This window comes from Salvia hispanica, chromosome 4, assembly GCF_023119035.1.
Source record: "Salvia hispanica cultivar TCC Black 2014 chromosome 4, UniMelb_Shisp_WGS_1.0, whole genome shotgun sequence".
Taxonomy (NCBI): domain Eukaryota; kingdom Viridiplantae; phylum Streptophyta; class Magnoliopsida; order Lamiales; family Lamiaceae; genus Salvia; species Salvia hispanica.
Window position 1 is genome coordinate 32,117,061 of NC_062968.1, and position 19,136 is coordinate 32,136,196.

The 19,136-nt window shown below is 34.1% G+C and overlaps 4 protein-coding genes across 6 annotated transcripts; 1 reads left to right on the plus strand and 3 right to left on the minus strand.

Annotated features, from left to right (window-relative positions):
• Positions 1–265: 265 nt before the first annotated feature.
• LOC125221727 (T-complex protein 1 subunit alpha-like) lies at positions 266–3,180 on the minus strand. Of its 2 annotated transcripts, none has more exons than XM_048123944.1 (9): positions 2,935–3,180; positions 2,779–2,843; positions 2,242–2,331; positions 2,067–2,153; positions 1,889–1,948; positions 1,720–1,770; positions 733–828; positions 468–533; positions 266–370 (listed from the first exon to the last, which is right to left on the minus strand). In XM_048123944.1, exons 1-9 carry the CDS (start codon positions 3,005–3,007, stop codon positions 359–361), a joined length of 600 nt encoding a protein of 199 aa, XP_047979901.1. In that variant the 5' UTR covers positions 3,008–3,180; the 3' UTR covers positions 266–358. The 2 variants fall into 2 exon arrangements, with proteins under 2 accessions (XP_047979901.1, XP_047979899.1); XM_048123942.1 differs by having other exon boundaries at positions 266–378.
• A 9,049-nt stretch (positions 3,181–12,229) lies between these two features.
• LOC125219533 (malate dehydrogenase, cytoplasmic-like) lies at positions 12,230–14,173 on the minus strand. The gene is made up of 6 exons (XM_048121542.1): positions 13,989–14,173; positions 13,579–13,913; positions 13,222–13,499; positions 12,972–13,107; positions 12,793–12,904; positions 12,230–12,418 (listed from the first exon to the last, which is right to left on the minus strand). The coding sequence occupies exons 1-6, from the start codon at positions 14,125–14,127 to the stop codon at positions 12,324–12,326; spliced, it is 1,095 nt and encodes a 364-aa protein (XP_047977499.1). The 5' UTR covers positions 14,128–14,173; the 3' UTR covers positions 12,230–12,323.
• Positions 14,174–14,599: 426 nt separating this feature from the next.
• On the plus strand, positions 14,600–16,635 carry LOC125224503 (non-structural maintenance of chromosomes element 3 homolog). Its single transcript, XM_048127910.1, has 6 exons — positions 14,600–14,754; positions 14,834–15,092; positions 15,479–15,631; positions 15,737–15,842; positions 15,910–16,024; positions 16,479–16,635. The coding sequence occupies exons 1-6, from the start codon at positions 14,707–14,709 to the stop codon at positions 16,515–16,517; spliced, it is 720 nt and encodes a 239-aa protein (XP_047983867.1). The 5' UTR covers positions 14,600–14,706; the 3' UTR covers positions 16,518–16,635.
• Positions 16,636–16,774: 139 nt separating this feature from the next.
• LOC125224504 (protein transport protein Sec61 subunit beta-like) lies at positions 16,775–18,402 on the minus strand. Of its 2 annotated transcripts, none has more exons than XM_048127911.1 (2): positions 18,278–18,402; positions 16,775–17,156 (listed from the first exon to the last, which is right to left on the minus strand). In XM_048127911.1, the coding sequence occupies exon 2, from the start codon at positions 17,152–17,154 to the stop codon at positions 16,900–16,902; it is 255 nt and encodes an 84-aa protein (XP_047983868.1). In that variant the 5' UTR covers positions 17,155–17,156; positions 18,278–18,402; the 3' UTR covers positions 16,775–16,899. The 2 variants fall into 2 exon arrangements, with proteins under 2 accessions (XP_047983868.1, XP_047983869.1); XM_048127912.1 differs by lacking the exon at positions 18,278–18,402 and adding an exon at positions 18,132–18,240.
• Between the last annotated feature and the right edge of the window lie 734 nt (positions 18,403–19,136).

Genomic DNA, 19,136 nt, shown 5'->3' on the forward strand with positions numbered 1-19,136 from the left:
CTCCAGCCTTTCAAATCTATGTTTATTGACTGTCCTTGTGGACACAGGGTTTTACATAGAAAGGTGAAGGAAAGCAAGTCAACAAGTCTAGTTTCAACCAAATTTAAATGTCAATTATTAATGCGCTCTTTGAAGCAAATACATTTCCTATTTAACATCTAAAAAATTGTCAATGTGTTTGTACTTTGTACAAGCTGTAAATTAAAGAGAGAGGAAAAGGAAAGTATTTCCTTTAGCTTTTACTGTTTACAATAAACCCAATATATAAAATACAACAACATTAATAAAATTCACATTCTTTTACACTCTTGTGATCTAATTCTTGGATTCCTAATAAACCCGAAAAATGCAAAACTGTCTATCCCCAACCCTGCCTCCCTACCCCCAACCAAAAAACATGTTTAGAAGAGAACAGAGTAAGGGAAAGGATAACTAGAAGGGAACATCAAACAGCAACAAGCACCAACCTTGATTGGATATTTAACTTCACCTCTGGCATTGGTCATCTTTACTGCTTGTACAGCTTCCACAACCTGAAGTGAAACTAACTTGAGTTATGACTACAAATAAAGTGATGAGATGATAGGAAACAGCTGCTAAATGCACATCTCATGAACCGGGTTTCTTTAGTGGGAAAGAGGAAGCACTTTCATGCCAGATGCCAGACGCACAACTCAAAAGTTAAGAATGAAATCATCGTTCCTAGCTACTGCTAATCACTAAGCAACTTACCAGATTTGCAAAGAAATCGCTATCACCACCTATCAATTTTGAGGACATGCATGTCTTCGCAGAGTTTACAAGAGAATCTTTCCCAAGCTTTTCTACCTAATATACACATGGAAAAATGGCTGTCAGAGTGATGCAGTTGTATCAGTACATTTAAACAGATAATAGACTGCAAAAAAAGTTCTAAATCTTTCCAGTGGCAAAGTATCTATTTAAGTTGTTAATATAATTTTTAACTTGATAAAGAACCAACCATTCAAGGATATTAGAGGCGAAAGCATCAGGTTGACTCAGAAGAAACCAAGGATGAAGCTTCTGTAATAATCTTGATTATTGAGTCGTTATTTATAAATAATATTAGATTATATATCTACATATCATATGCTCCCTCTGTCCCATTCAAGATGTCCACATTCATGAGTGACACGGGATTTTAGGAGAAGTTGTTAGGTGGAGTAAATCGAGAGAAAAAAAAGGTAGTTGAATATTTCAATGAGGACAGAGGAGAGTGAGATTTATTTCCAAATATAGAAAGTGGACATCTTGAGTGGGACGAAGGGAGTAGGGTTTAGGAAATATGGTTCCTTGAGACTATTAGGGTTAGGAATTAGCAGTTGAGTTTTGCAGCAGAGCTGTTGGACAGTCACTAGCCTGTGGAGGCTGCTTTCTTAGGTCCTTCATTGAGATTCATTCCATCATAACTGGCCCATTATCATATGTTCGTGAAGCAGGCGGGAAAAGGGAGCGCACTTCAGTGGCGAGATTGAAAGAGGAGAGTTATGAGAGAAGCTGTATAAAGTATAAACCAAAAACTGTAGCATGACAACTTAAAATGCTTAAAAGATTTGGCAGTGTTGGTTTATCCAAACAAGAAAGGTAATCCAATTCAAATTATGGCATGTCTAGCCTCTTCATAATTTTAATATTTTTTAAACTTCAGGAAATGTATTATACAAAATCAATAGATATCAAATGGTCAGGGGAGTAAACCTTTACAGCCAGCTTCTCATCAACATATTTACATGCTTCCCTCATTGAAAGCTGCCAAGAAATGTTTACACAATTAGATGTATCATGAACATACAAAAGATTACACCGTGAAGGGAAGTATAGAGATCAATATGTACTGGGGAAACTGTATAGAAGGACAAAAGCTTACTCTGTATCCACTGATTATTGATGTTGGATGTATCTTATTTCTAACTAAATCGTTAGCTTTCTGCAAAAAAAGACTGTCATATTAGTACTCAGGATTCATATTCCCAATATATAATAGGTGGAATGTAAAACAAGATTAGAGGATTCTTTTATCTTGCTGCCAGGTCCAGATATGTTACCTTAAGCAATTCTGCAGCTACGATGACCACAGAAGTTGTCCCATCTCCAACTTCTCGGTCTTGTAGTTCAGCCAACTCAACAAGGACCTATACGAATTGAAGATGAAGGCAACATAAGTAAGGAACTGGTTGTTCAAAAACTGATTTTGTAGAAGCCAAAAGTTTATTCATTCACCTTGGCAGCTGGGTGCTCCACTTCCAGCATCTTCAGTATTGTCGCACCATCATTAGTGATGGTCACATCACCAATATCATCCACGAGCATCTGAAAAGCAGAATATAGGATATTGAGCAAAATAGAACAAAAATTTCCAGTTTGATATCACATTCAAAATTGTGCACAAGTAATAGTAGGAAATGCAGATGGGTCCATGACTTATGCACATCAAGCTGTTAGTTACATTATACCTACTCCTTCCTTCACTAAAAGAATTAACCACATACACCATTCACTAAAGCCCTCCAAAAGATTCACATACACAATTGCTTATAGCCAAAAATTAACTGCAAATTTAGCTCAACTGTTATATACATCTTCTCATTCCACGTAGCCTAATCACAGGCATTATAAAAACATCACTAGATTCAGGATATTATAGGAGAACTCACATGTAACGGAAGCCTAAATGCACTCAGTGGTAAAATATCATTCTAATCCAAGACCACCTTAGCATAAATTCACGCAAAAAAAAAGAATTTATAATTGAAATACCTTATCAAGGCCGACAGGACCAAGCGAAGACTTGACGATGTTCGACACGGCCTGGCATGCCATCACTGCTCATTTCCAACAACAAAATACATCAATATCGAAGGAAAATCCAACATACATCCGAACAAGAGCTATACATCGAACGATAATTCATACCGTTTTGAGCGCGAACGTCTTGCCCAGATTGCCGCTCGCCGGAAATATCAGGTGTATTTGCAGCAAACGACATTTTTTAATGTATTCAAACAGCTAAAAGAAGGCAGATCGAGTCGGCGGCTTTCGTCTGCTTTACAATATAGATTTTGAGCGTAGAAATAGTGAGAGTGATCTCCCTCTCTCTCTCTCGCAAAGGGCTTCTTCGATTGCAGAAACAATTCTTAGCTCAGTGTGGAAGGGTTTGAGTTTGAGCGGAACATTTTTAAACTAAACGACGGCTTTATTATTCAGCTCAATTTGGGCTGATCGGGATCGGCTTAAATGGGCTTTATATATGAATGAGCCCACGACATGTGATTGCATTGGGCCTCCAACTATAATAGTAGAGGCCCCAAACTGTTTTTGGTGTCATGAAAATTTACCCAGAATAAATGCAGCACAAATTTGTACGGGGAGCACTATGGTGACACCATAGTTAGAATGACAACCTAACACCATTATAGGCTGTCCAATCCCTTAATTAGATGGATGAGATTGATTTGTAGGATTAGAGTACGAATTGCTTGTCTATTAACATAATATTGCTTGTGTGGGTATATTTGTCATTTGACCATAAATGAAACTGATACAGATTTGAAAATCACGATTAATTTGGATATGATTGAGAATTAATCTCTCCCACCTTTCGTTCTTCCCTAATCTGCAATTAATAGGCGCTCTCAATCCAAAAGAAAACCCTTTCTCTCTCCCCTATTTTGCAATTAATCGACGCTCTCAATCTAGAAACCCTAGGAAGAAATCACTTTCCACTAGTTTTCTCTTCGCCTCCATCCTAGCATTGCAGAAGAAGGAGCGCCGCTGCTGAAATCTGTCCAACCTTGCACTCTCATCGTTTATGATTGCATCTGGTGGAGGGCGTCGCTATCTGTTCATAGATGGTCCTGTGGTGCTTTTGATTCCTGCTCCGACGCGATAGGTTGGGTGATTGTGTATGCAATTTTTTGATTTGGTATTGCTGCTGACTATTGGGAATCGCTTAATGTCGATTGTTGGGTAATTGATGTGTATTAAAATTTCTGGTTTGTTGATGATAGTTGGATAATTGATGTGTATGCAATTTTATGAATCGTTATTTCCTTCTATATCGTTAGTAATTGATGAGTATGCATTTTTTTCAATTTGCTATTTCTCTGTATATGCAATTATTTGATCTATGTATGCAATTTTCTGATTCAGCTTATGCGTTAATTGCTTGACGAGAGTGTAGTGAATTGCTTGATTAAACATTATGGATTGCTTTATCTATACTAAGACAAAAAAAAATAGTAGTGAATTGCTTCACTGCGATTGATTAAGCTTAGGCGCTGGTGAATTGCTCAATTAAACATTATGGATTTCTTTAAATAGTAGCGAATTACTTCATTGTGTTTGATTAATTGCTTGTCTACATAATACAAATTGCTTGCCTAGAATCTAATTCTAAAAACTAAACTGAATTACTTGAGTAGTGAGTGATAATTGCTTATGTTATCCAATTTGCATGCTTGCTTGGAGATGTCAATATTTCTTTTTCAATTGAAAGTGCTTCCTATGTAGCCGCGAAGATACTGTTTGTTTTGCTATTGGCTTTGCATTTGCTCATGTTTCGTTTTAGCAATAGTTGTTAAGATATGATATGTTGGTTGATGCACTATTATCCTCAGAGGTTTGGAATATTGAAAATTGAGTATAGATCTGTTTGGTACGATTTGTTTTTTGATTGTTCCACAATGCGTATTTGACTGCTTAATAAATGGAAAAATGATTGACGAGTTGTGGTGAATCGCTTGATTAAACATTATGGATTCCTTTAACTACACTTAAGCAAAAAATAGTAGTGAATTGTTTCACTGCTTTTGATTAATTGCTTGTCCACATAATATAGATTGCTTGCCTTGAATTCAATTTCAAAAACTAAAAGTGAATTGCTTGACTAGTGAGTGATAATTGCTTATGTTTTCCAATTTGTGTGCTTGCTCGCATATGTCAATCCTTCTTATTAGACTCCAAAATTCTGTTTGCTTATTGATTATGTTGATTGCTTCTTGTTTCTATTGCCCCCGTAATTACTAAGTGTCATAACCGACAGTTGCTGCTTTGCATGTAACGCATTCTAAATTCCATGCTTGCTCCTTTTGGGTTCTTTTATTGATTGGTTATTAATCACTTTCTAGATTGCATTTGTATGAATCGGTGTTTGCTTGTAACGGTTTGAAAAGCATTAGGAATTGCTTGTTTTTATTGTGTTGTTACTTGGTTGGTAATAGATGGAGTGCACTTTTGAATTACAGGATGCCGTTGGTGTGGTTCCTGCACACTAATGACACTTGATTAAGTCTTAGTAATTGTTTTGTTCTGTTTTATTGTTTGCTTGGTGTGCACCAGATACGGTACAAATGTGTAATTCTAGTGAGGTGTGCTTGGTTCACTTATATTCTTTGCTTGGTTGTCAACTGATTTTTTGGTTGCTTATTAAGGACGGAGTATTTGCTTGTTCTAAAGTTATTATATGCTTTAGATTATTTGCTTTGTTTTATTTGTATTTATTTTGGTAATGCAACGCAGGACTCAATTATATAATGGTGAGAAAGACGAAGGCAACCGAAGAGGAATGAGAAAGACAATCTGTCGAAGCTCGTAGTCGACAGAAAATTAGGGTGGATCAAGGAACAATTATGTTTTGAATTCCGAATGATGTTTTTTGACAATGACCACAACTTTATTTTGTTTTGAATTTGTTGGACGAAATCTAGGTACTCAATGAGTTGTGGTATGTTTTACTTTAGACATTACTGAATTTTAAAGTCAGAGTTACTTTTGTCTTTATCATATTGAGATTAAGAACATTAATGAAACATAATATGATCGATTATTATTATAAGCAAATGGTGCCGAAAAGACAAGCAAATCATCAAACCTAACCAAACGAAATTGTAGTTTCAAAAATCAATTGCGAATACTATTCAAAATCAATCACAAATCGATTTGCAATATTGTAAAAGAACATATAACCGACTCTGTAGCAACCAAGTATAAATTTCCATGAAATATGTGATACATTAGTATTTTAAGAGCACTACTATTGCATAAGGAAACAATGAATATAAAAACAGTAAAAACAATGTAACCAAGCAATCTGGCGTCAAAAACTTTAATATGCAATTTCTGAATCAAAGGCAAGCAATAAAACAATTGTAAACAAGCAATTTGATTATTCTTTTTCATCCACCCTCTTGCAATTCTTAGAGTCGTGGGGGCCTTATTCCCCACAGTTCCTACACCTACGCAGTGGTTTGTCATTAAACTTAATAGCCTTATATTTTGGCGATACCAAACAGCTGACAATTCTACGTGCCAAAACCAGATGTCCGAGCATAAGCGTTGTAGAAAGTAATTCTTTTGTCTACGGTTTTGAATTTCTGACCTACGAATGGTTTGAGGCTGTCGGGGCAATTAAGCACCCATGCAACTATATAACATAAGAAATAAATAGCAATTGCTTAATTATGAAAAGAAAAGGGCATCGTGACTGAAAACACAAATACGGAATGACTGTTACAATAAGCAAAATATAGTACATGCACAAGCAACTAGGCAATTATTACTAAGCAATCAACAATGCGAAGTAATGGTTGACTATTACATCAAACAATCACGGAATACATAGTCATGCAATCTATTATCTACTCCTATTTGTAAAATAGAAAAGGGAGTATACATGAAGGAAAAACAGTGCAAAGCAATTTCAGAACTACAAAAAAGAATTATAACAAATGGCAATTTAGATAATCACGGACCAAACGACATGTATTATTGTGGTAATATAGCAAACGTATACCAGCATGAAATATGCAGTCATTGGATATGAATTTCAACTCCATGATTTCAATTGCAAATTCAGAAAATTTAAGTGGGGAACAAAAACAATTGTCGATCAAATTGAATCAGGGGAACATACACAGCCAAATTTTCGAAATCAGGGAGATGATTTGCATATTGAATCAATTAGGTTGAATTGCAAAACATATTCACAAAACTCCAGTTCAAATTCCTGATTAAAGATGAACATAATGAAGTTGAAGAATTTATTACATTCTGGAAAATCAACGATTCCATCGATATCAGAACGCTCATTATCCATTGATTGAATGAATTGAAGATTGAATTAACAATTGGAGAGTTTGAGCGTCAACAATTAAAATCAGTACAGCCAAAAACTGCTTCAAATTATCGTGAATATGTTCAAAATTGAAGAAAGGGAGAAAAAGAAAATCACGTGAATTATGCTGGGAGAGAAACAGAGGGAATTGTGTTTCCATCTCTGCCCTCCACCGTTATTTTCTGATTTTTTTTATTTTTTTTATAAATGAAAATCTGCCACATGTCAATCTAAGAATGCATATGTTCTTATATCTAACGGTACGCATTGGTGGTACAGTGTCACCCAAAATAACGTTGTCATTTTAGCATTCCTCTATTTCTATATATAATACTATAAGAACTGAAAATAGATACTACTACGATTCATTAATCATTATATATGCATGGAGGATGTGAGTGATAGATAGACACGAAAACTCTAAGGTCATGTTTGGTTGTCAGGATTTGTCTGGGAAAGTAATCAGATTCCTTAAATTTTAAATTCTTATGTTTGTTTCGATTTTTAATCAAATTGGTAAAGTAATTAGAATCCCAGAACAAGGAAAGTTACTACAATTTCCAGAAATCTGAATCCTAGCTTTTCTTAGATATTCTTTTTTCCAGTTTTAGGATTCTTACCTATGTAATGCAATATATTATTATTGTTATTATATTATTATTATTATTATTATTATTATTATTATTATTATTATCATTATTATTATTATTATTATTATTATTATTAATTACAATGTTTTAAAAATAATTTAAAATTATGAATTATACTTAATTTCATTATAATAAATAACTATAACTAAAATTATCATAGTTATAACTATATTATTATAATGTTGATATACATTTGTTATTATTATAATAATAATTAATAATTTATAAATAATTAAAATATAATTATATAATATAAATCATATAATAATAAATAATAATTAATTTTATAAATTAATATTTAATCAAATCATAGTAAATTTTAAATTATAAAATTTATTTAATTTTAACATTCGTAAATATAATAATTATAATATATAATAATAATAATAATAATAATAATAATAATAATAATATTTATTATTATAATTATTTATGAGTATAATAGTCCATGCAACTAAATTTAAATTATATTATTATATATTATGATGGATAATCCACATTTAAATTATCCATCGTAATCATAAATATAATATTATAATAATTATTATTTTTAATTAATAATTTATTAAAAATTCTGTATTACTATTTATTTTATAAATATAAAATAATAAGTATTTTTTTTACTTTGGTGTTTAAATCAAATATAAAATTTAAAATCTTGATATTTTTCAAACACTGAAAAGTAAAGTTATTAGGAATCATATTCCTGGATTCATTTTCCCAGAAATCATTTTTCTTGTCAATTTTATTTTTCCGTCAACCAAACGTGACCTAAAATTATTTAAGTGAGTTTACGTAATCTTAAACAAAGCCTGATGAGTCACGGCAATATGCATGTGAAATCATCAATTAGTATCATTAGAACATTCATTATCAAGATAAAAATCTTAAAGCTGGGATTCTCATAATTCAAGAATGGGATGGGCGTTAGGGAGCATTTGTATTTGTTTTTAGGGCCTTTTTTGGAACAAATATCAACAATTGATTCTGACAAATAGATATTTGGTTGGAACATGATTACATTACATGTTCACTAATTATTTCCATTATACTATATTGATATCATCTCCGTTGTGATGATCAAGATTTGGTTGTGTAAATAACTACTACGTACTTCTTTCGTCCACTAATATGTACATATCCCAGTTTGATCTGATACATGTTGAAAAAATGTAAAGATAATTAAGTGAATTGAAAAATTAGTGGAAAATGAGTTTTAATTTTATACTATATATATGTAAAAATGTGTTAGTGGATTGCAAAGTTGACTACCATAAGCAGTAAAAATAAAAATGAGACAATTAATAAGAGACGGACCAAAATAAAATGTTAGGACACATAATAGGGGATGGAATGAGTATAAAAACTTTCAAACAAAATGCTCATTTTTTTATATTTTGCTGGTATAGTTTTATTTTACGTTTTGATATATGTTGAAACCGACGGGCAAATCAAGTCGTTGACATGTTAATTATCTGTCGATAAAACAAAACATGCATTTAGATAAGATGTTTATATTTTTAATTTAAGAGATCGGAAGGTGAAGTCAACTGTCAACATTAGATAAATTAAATTTGGAATGATTGATAGGTTTAGAAAGAAAAAGGTAGTTGTAGATAAGTGTATGGATTTGAATTTCTATCCTTCCACGCACGCTGCTCATGCAGACACACTTCATAGATGCGGGCCTATCCATATACTACTACGATTTTGTATAATTAAATTGCATTATATATTAAAAACCAGAATTCGAGTATCGTTATGAGTGAAGTTGTATATATTATGTAGTTGGCGAGCTAGTGGTAATGGTAATTGATACTTATAGCACCTGGAAATTGTATATGATTGACATTAGGGGATAAAAATATTAGTCCTACTAGCTTTTTTGATGAATTTTACCCCCAAAACAGTTCCATGGTGCAAAATGAACAAAATTCATCAGTGTATTTTTCATGTGCTGACGAGTATCATACGCATTAATTAAATACTCCCATAAAATAATTAATTTCTCTTTTTAATACTTTTTTTATTATACATTAATATACTCTCATAATCAATATTTTTCTAGTTCTCTTTTATTTTACCAATTATATAATAAAAATTTTTGTAATCCTAAATACATCATTTTTTATAGGATGGGAGAGAAGTAAATAGCGACATAAATTATTATAATGCACATTAATTGAACATATACATATATAACTTGGAATATTGTGTGCGTGTATATAAAATAGGGAGGCGCACACCGACTTTAAAACCCCACTACTACTACTATTTCGCTTTTCTCGATTATAACAAATTACTCCAATAAAACCCCTGTGCCTCTCTCTCAGTTTTACTTAATTGATTTCCCAAATTAAGAAGAAGAGAAAAATGGTGGATGTTTGCTGTTTGTGCGGCGACGTGGGCTTCTCCGATAAGCTTTTCCGGTGCTCCGAGTGCGGCCACCGCTTCCAACACTGGTGAGTCTGCCATCTTTGCACGTGCATGTTTAATTTCCTTCATCATTGCACACGTACTTCGAAAACGAATCCCCATCCCCCTTATCCCTCCATTTTTCATTATTTTTATTTATTTCTACAATTGGATAATTTAGGTATTGCAGTAACTACTACGGAGAATGCGGAGAGACTAATCAAGTGTGCGATTGGTGCCAATGCGACAAAAGGAGGTCCGTCGCCAAGAAAGGCGGCCGTCCGGCGGGGAAATCCGCCGGAAAAACCGCAATCCGAAGGTACAAGCTTCTCAAGGATGTAATGTGCTGATGATCAACAACTTCACAGTTACAACTTGTTTTTGGGTTTAGGTGTTTTGCTCCTGTGCTGCCTAATTTCAATAAATTAATTATACGACTTTCGTTCTTATTTTTCACTTTATTTTTTAAATTGCAAATTTCAAGTGTTCATAACAATATTCTGATCATGTGACTGCCAAAGGGAAAATGCCGACGTGTCAGTTGTATTTATTAACAATATTAATATACGGTCATGTTTGTATGGCATTTGGAAGAATGTTTGTCGTGCAACGCCTTCAATGTAAAACATAAATGTTTATAATCAAATAAATTATGGAAATTTCAATGTTTTTTGGAAAATAGTCATAGTTGATCAGCGAGAAATTAAACTAAATTTACTAATATTTAAACGACTAATTATTAATATTAATCAATTTACAAGAATAACTTTTTATCCGTTAATTAGTGGGCGATCTTTTATATTCAAACTTTGTTTCGACTTAATTAGGGTTTGAATATGATTCTTGTATGTATTTCAAATAATTTTGAAATAGAACAAGACTTGAACTATAGATTAAATCATAATATAGAAATTTTGAACCGATCATTATCATATTGTCATATTTATGCATCACATATACTAGTGTTGCTCACTACTATTACTGAAGATGAAGATATATATTATTTTAAATTTGGCATTAAAACACACATTCTGTTTTGGATAGCAACATAACTGTTTCTGGCAAATAAAGACATTTTTATTTTAAAAAGACTTATATACAAAAATCAGGACATATGCTTGTTTAGCTGGTTTTGGACATGAAAGGAAAGTAGTTCCATATATGTTCGTTGCTTGCCTTCACAAAGTTTGCTTTCCAACTTGCAAGCAACAAATTCTATATGGAAGATCCACTGCATCATTTATTGTCTTTAACTTTGTCATATATATCAATGCAAATATGTCACACACTTGAATCTCAAATCATAAAATAGTATAGTACATGTATGTTATGCACTTATGTGTTCAAAGACCTAATTCACCATGCGTACAAGCTAGACATGCACGCCCCCAATAGTATAAAAAAGTTATCTTGAATCTGGAGTTATAAATAAGGTTTTGGAGATTAAAGTTAGTATGCAACGCTAATGAATTGGTCAATTGGGCATAACATAAATAAGTAACTGTCATTTTGGCTATTTTAAAGTTATGAAAATATCGCACTACAAAAAAAACTTCTGACAAACCTTTCAAAGAAAAAAGTTTAACAACCTCATCTAGCTTATTCTTTAATTTCAGGATTATGTAAGTAATGTAACACCCAATTTACAAAAATAAGTTTATATAAATATTTAAAATATTTTATTACTTGTTGGAGCTTATAAATTGTATACCTCTATATTATGTAGTGGAGGTTCCACGATTTCCATTACTTCACTGCAAAATGCATTATAATTTGTGGGGTAGTTTTTGATTTGACAAATTCATTGTACTACATAAATTTTCGTTGGTTAAATTCATAAAATTGGCAATGGTGGATGTTGACTCACTACCCCACGGACACGTGGTGCTACAGTTTCATCAACACGTGGTTGTCACACCAATCCAAATTTGTCTAATTTTTTTTATGTCTAGGTTATCGTTTTGAAGTTCATGCTCATGTCCTAATCAATTATCCCACATGCTATCAACTCAATTTGTATTGTATTGGATTGAATCAGGGTGTTTTTTTTATAGTACTCCATATTTTTAATATTTTAATTAAATATTTGAGAGTTTACACATAATAAAATGGTTGAAAATGTAATCTTAATTAAGACATGAATAAGCCAATGTTTTTTCCTCCGTCAACTCTTTTGCACTGATGTCCATCTTCTCCCTCGAAAATTCATCGATTTTGAGACCTGAAAATACATAAATCCATCGCTTATAATTATACTTCGACAAAATCGAGATATTAAATTTGATTTAATTATTTTTTTTTAATTTCGATTCAGTTCAAATATTTTGAATCCATATCATTAGGTTTGATTTGGTTTTGCATTTCCGAAAAAAAAAACTAAATTTGAAGTTTTTATATAAAATAGTACTTACTACTTTTATATAATTAGGTAAGTACTTAATTTTATTAATTGTAGTCAGTTTTACAAATTATGACAAAAAATACTATAAAAATTATAAAATTTGGTCCCAATTTTGTATATATATTTATAAAATTTCAATAATTTATATTTTGAATGTAATTGTGTATGGCGCAGAAATAAAAGAGATGTGTAACCTTGTACGATAGACCATTGTCCGTTGTGACAAGTAACCGGGAAAGAATAGACAAGGCCGGCCGGTATGCCATACGATCCATCAGAACACACCCCCATCGACACCCAACCACCCTACAAATAATCAAGCACATATTTATAAACTATGCAACCAAAAGAAGAAAAAGAAAGGCATGCAAACCTTAGGAGTTCCAAGAAGCCAATCACGCATATGATCACAAGCAGCGCTCGCAGCAGACATCGCGCTCGACATCTTCCTCGCTTTGATAATCTCCGCGCCCCTTTGCTGCACCCTCGTCACGAACTCCCCTTTCAACCTGCCAATTAAACAAACCGGCCCAACATTATTCACTACTACCTCGAAAAACAGTCTTATTTTTTCATTTTCGGTAGTCTCTATTTAATTATGGTAAGTTTTTTCCTATACCAACCATTTGTCATCAGCAATCAGTTCTCTTGCGGATTTCTCCCCCGAGATGGTATTGATGGTGGCGTGGGTGGCGTCCGGGTATTGCGAGGAGGAGTGGTTCCCCCATATGACCACATTCTTGACGTCGCTCACGTCCACGTCCAACTTCTCCGAGATCTGCCCAAGTGCTCGGTTGTGGTCCAGTCTTGTTAGGCACGTGATGTTCTTCTCCGGGATCGAGGGAGCAAATTCTTTCAAGATCAACGCGTTCGTGTTGGCTGGATTAGCCACCACCAGAACCTGCATTGATCACCAGATACCAAATATTTGCCTCTTGCCACTTAAGATTAATTTCATTATAATCACAAGTATTACATACTTTGCAATGAGGAGCCGCGTGTTGCTCAAGAGCCGCGGCGTGGGCCTTGTAGATAGACACATTCTTGGACATCACATCCTTCCTCTCCATACCTTCCTTCCGAGGGAACCCGCCCACCATCACCGCGATCTCCACGCCACTGCACGCCTCCACCACGTCTGTTGTGGCCACCACACCCTTGAGAAGGGGTAGGGCGGAGTCGATGAGCTCCATTTTGACGCCGTTGAGAGAGTCAGCCGCGGCTTCGATGTCCAGCATGTGGATGATCACTCGCTGATCAGGACCCAACATTTCCCCTCTTGCTATCATTGGAACCAAGGCATAACCTATTTGACCTAGTATGGTATACCAACAAATATTAATATCATAGAAAAACAATTAATCAAGAATTATTGTTCATTTTAACATGCCTGCAGCGCCAGTGACAAGGACAGTCACAGGTTCTTTCCCAACATCCAAGAAACTCCAAATGTGCCTAACAATTTTCCATGACAAGAGCACACACCCCATAACAACAACAGGAGTTTCCAATGACAAAAGTTGTTCCATTTTGACTCTCAAATGAGATGGATCAATAAAACTATAGTTTTAATTTGCAGCGATTCTTAAACACTATATAAATAGGAAAATTAAGGTGGATGGGGATGCTAAAGAAACAAAGAGCAAGACCAAATCCAAAAGTCATGTAATAGTATAACTTCTCTTCTTACCAAAGAAAAGAACATCATGTGTAACAATAAACATGCAAGAGGGGTTTGTGCCAATTGCCATCTTGCATATATATTCAAATTCAATATTGAGTCCCCTTTATTGTTGTTAGTATATTAGCCTCATTCCCAGATTGCATCATACATAAATTATTGAATAAAATGTCATGAATAAAGCAAAATAAAAAGTGGACTAAATTTTCAACATAAATTGAGTTGGGCTTTCCCGGCCCAGCCCAGCTCAAGTGGCCATTGGTTAATTATGAATAAATCATTTTAAAATTAATTATACGGCATGATATAATGTGTGTAATTAAGTTAGGAAATAATTTGGCGCTCTCCAGAGCAAATATCAGAATTCAGAACACAAAATTTGGATTTTGGTTGGAAGAGTCGAAATTAGGGTTTTTGATTCAGTGCAATGTCTTACGCTCCTGAAATCGCCTCTCAGTTTGACATACCTGACCTTGTAGGTTCCCATTGTTATGTTTGATTCAGTGGTAACAATCGCAATTTCTAATGTGCGTGTCTTTTTTTGTTTGACGCAGGAAAAGGATAAATTGGTAGGGGAAGTGATCCGCTACATCCTCTTCAAAACCGAGCAAAATTCAGGCTGTCCAATTAAAAGGGAGGAACTCACTCAGTTGATTACGGCTAAAGGGTATAAGCAGAGAAATTTTCCTTCTTTTGTAATCGATGAGGCCAAATCCAAACTCTCTTCGATCTTCGGCTATGATATGAGGGAACTTCAGCGTTCTCGGCCTTCGGCGGCAGCCAACACAGGCCGTGCTTCGCAATCACAACAGTGTGAGTTTCCTTAGTTTATTTTGGTTTTATTGAAAGGAGAAATGTCGCTCACGTGTTTGATTATTTGCTTGGTCAATTTGCTTTGTTTAGGAGCTAGAATTTGTGAAGGTTTAAAAATGTTATCTTTGCCCTTATACTGTAGGAACCAGAGATGACTAACAATGTTCTTTAGTAGTAGTAGTAGTAGTATAAGACTTGTATTCTCTTGTTTTAAGGTGGAAAATGCAAGCATGTATAGATTAATGTCTAAGTTGAGTCCTTCCCTTTTTTAGCCTTGGTTTGCAAAGGTACCCAGTCATCAAGGGTTACTGATTAAGAGCAACATAATTAACTCTTAAGAGTTTGGTAAACTTTTAGCCTGATGATTCCCTTTTTCTTTGTTGCAGCTGTTGGTGAAGCAAAATCGTATATAATCATAAGTAAGCTGCCTTCTGATGTCTATGGAAAATTTGTAGAGGATAAGAGTTCAGTACATCTGTCAGGCTTAACTTTCGTCGTAATTGGGATAATTCATTTAGCAGGAGGCAAAATCACGGAAGGTGTGGCTACTTCCTGATTCAATTATAATCATCCTACTGTTGATTTGTTGTTTAGATTTTTTCATTTGTCATACTAAAATGTTGTTTTCATTGCAACTCTTGAAGAAAATCTTTGGCATCATCTAAAGCGCTTGGGATTGCATGAAAATGAGGAAAACCATCCGAAATTTTCAAATACCAAACAGGCGTTAGAAGCACTTGTCCAGCAAAGGTGATTGTTAGAACATTCTTTCAGAGTGTGGTTGGCCTCAATATCTAATCTTGGTATTGCGATGCAGATATTTGCAGAAAGAAAAAGTTAATGGTCCTGAAGGCAACATTGTGCATTATGAGCTTGCTGAGAGAGCTCTAGATGCGCCTATTTACGACAAAATCAAAGAATATGTAGCTCAGGTAAAGCATAGTAAAATCCATTTGCCTTATTTTGTTATGTGTATCAGTGCATATTTCATGTTTTCTATTTTTTTTCTGGCAAGCTAATTCATATCCTTCTTTGGGACATTGCATGATTTGGTTTCAATTGCGATGCAGTTTTCAATAAATAAGGTCTTACGAGCAAATTATTAATCAATTCAAGCAGCTATGAAATTATGAGGCAGAATAGTCTAAAATTGTCTGCTTGTGACAAGCTCTTTTGAGTGTGTTATTGCAGTTGCAGAGTTGATTTATCTTTGATTGTCTCCATACCTATGTGTTTATGGGAAGGTTAATATTCATGTTCTGTGTTGCTGGCCTATCCAGCATTGCTGTTCTAACCAGAAGATTTTTAAGAAATGAGGTTTCCTTTGTTAATGCTGATGTGCAGTTATATTCCTGATGAATTCTGTGCTGCACTTTTTCTTGACAGATGGTGCAGAAAGATGCAACGCCATCGGAATATGATTAGATATCTCCTTTTTGCTTCGGCTGTACATGGGACAAGTATATGCTATTCACAAGACCTTTTGTGTATAAGCTTGAACTGTAAGTGAGTTCTTATGGATTGTGGTAGAGTTTGTTGGATTGATTGGATGGTTGGTGAACAATGTCATTAGTTATGTGGCCGCTGCTAGTATTGGAAAAGAAACCTTGATCTTGTCAATAGCATCTGTTTTGCGGTCAAATTGCACTGGATTTGTCAAATACATGTGCAGTGGATGCATGTTGAACATTGTGACAAATCTTCTTTATGCAAAATTTTAGTTTTTCTCAAAGTTCACCAAAATAAAATTAGAACAAACAGTAGTTTTTCCACGCCCAGAATTCAGTATGTAGACGAACAGCACATTCTACTCCTTGCGGACAAAGTAGAGCTTGCCCGCAACATGAAGTACAGCAACAAAAGCTATGAAACCAATGCTCATCACAAGAACAACATTTGGAGAAATCTTAAGCCCTGGGGCATCGTCGGTATAAAACTGAAGCATGGTCCCACTAGTTCCACCACCCGCTCCACCTCCACCTCCACCTGTTCTCCTCCTCCGAAGATTAGCTGCAGCAGCGGCAGCAGTTCCTCGTTCGGGTGCAGCTCCACCTGTTGCCATTTCTGCACCCAAAATAACAACCTTTAGAACCAACTGCAGGAGAAGTTAAAACTAGAACAGATAAAACCTTTAAAGAATAGATGCCATAAAGAGGAAAATGTAGAGTATGTTAATGATACAAGTCAAAAGAAATCAAATTACTAAATGAAAAGCTAGGATGCAAAGTATCAAGCAAGCAGACGCATTTGATGAGATTCCTGGTGCACTACCTATAACATTGGCCAATAAAGTGGTGTATACACAAAATCTTAAAAAGTTAACATCCTATAGACAGAAGCAATTGCATATCTTGAAAAACATTTTGAAAATTCAAGAACTGAACTAAGCATATGAACACCAAATGCATCATGGGAAATTCTGTCTGTTGTTCAGGCTGCTCGGTTGATGTACCTGGTTATAAATTCTCACCCAACGAGAAGGATTAACCATAATTGATAAAAAATAACCCTAAACTAAAAACGCATTGATAATTCCCCAGATCAATTTGGGATGAGGCATTCATTGGTATAAACCAGACACTCAAATGGTAACAGAAGGAAACACATAAACAAGACAACATAGACATGTGCTTTAACTGTGCCATTAAAGATTTATTTCACAGAAATTCAAGGTTCAATTTTGAGCAGTCCTATTACTAATTTGAACAACACACTCATGGTTCAATTTTGAGCAATCATATTACTGAACTGGACTTTGGATAGATAGAGCTGATTAATCCTAAGTCAAAGCAACGAAGAGGTATGTTTATTTACTTTTAAGGAGTGGTTATAATTCAGATTCTGAGACAAATTGGAAGGACTGGTTCCCAAACAAAACAGGAAAACCAGTGTTCAACTCTTTGACATGAATAAACAAAAGCTCTGCATAATCGATCAGATTATCAAATAAAAGGCAACAGATCTGACACGAATTTATCATAAACTTCCAGAATCCTATCTTCAGAACTGAGATACGAAACAAATCATATAGATCGATACATTGCAATAATCTTCAGATCACAAATACGGATAGATGAATTGCTGGATTATATTGAGTCAACAATTTAAAATCAGCGCACAGAATAATATTGGGATGAATATGTATTGGACAAACAAGATCTGGGCATGCAATTCTTAAGAGCTACCTTTCGCAAGTTGAAGACGGAGAAATAGTTGAATTGGGGTTCCTCTCGAGGTTCCAGAATATCAGATTGGAAATTGTTTCAACTAATTGTTTTGTAAATAACACGTCAACGTTTTATTTATCAAACTCAACACATGTACATATTATGCAATTTTCTAAATTCATTATTTTCTTTATTATTTAATTTATATTTTCTGTTTTTGTATTTTACTACTACTATAATTTTACAGTTCAGCTGACAAATGACAATAATGAATGAAGCTCTATTGCGTATATACATGCATGGGATGTCACCGCAATCCGAAATCTATGGGCTGACCCAAAAATTCATAAAATTTAGAAGGTTAGAATTGAAATTTTTGGTCTGATAAAATTACAACTCAATTAGCTCACACCTGATCAATCCGCAACTCAAGTAGGCTGACCGTAACTTGATCGGTGGGCCAATCCGATGAATTGGACCTAGATGCAATTTGTTCAGCCTTTTCAGCAACTAATTTGACATTTTATTAATAATTTTATAAGCTAGATAATAAAAACATTATAAAGAAAATTAACCTTTCATTTTATATTGAATAAAGGCCAAATTTGGTCCCTAACATATGACCGTTTTATCAATTTGGTCCTTAACATTATCTTTTTGATTATTTGGTCCCTCACAAATAAACTCCGACCCGAATCGGTCCTCACCGTTAAAAAATAGACGGTCAACGTTATTAATCATGTTTTGACCAAAATTAACAATTTTAATTAATATCTTTAATTATTTCAGAAAAATAAAAATATAATTGTGTAAAACAAATAAAAAAGAACGACGAGTTCATCTTCGTTCTCTTTATTCTCATTCTCTTTTCTTCATT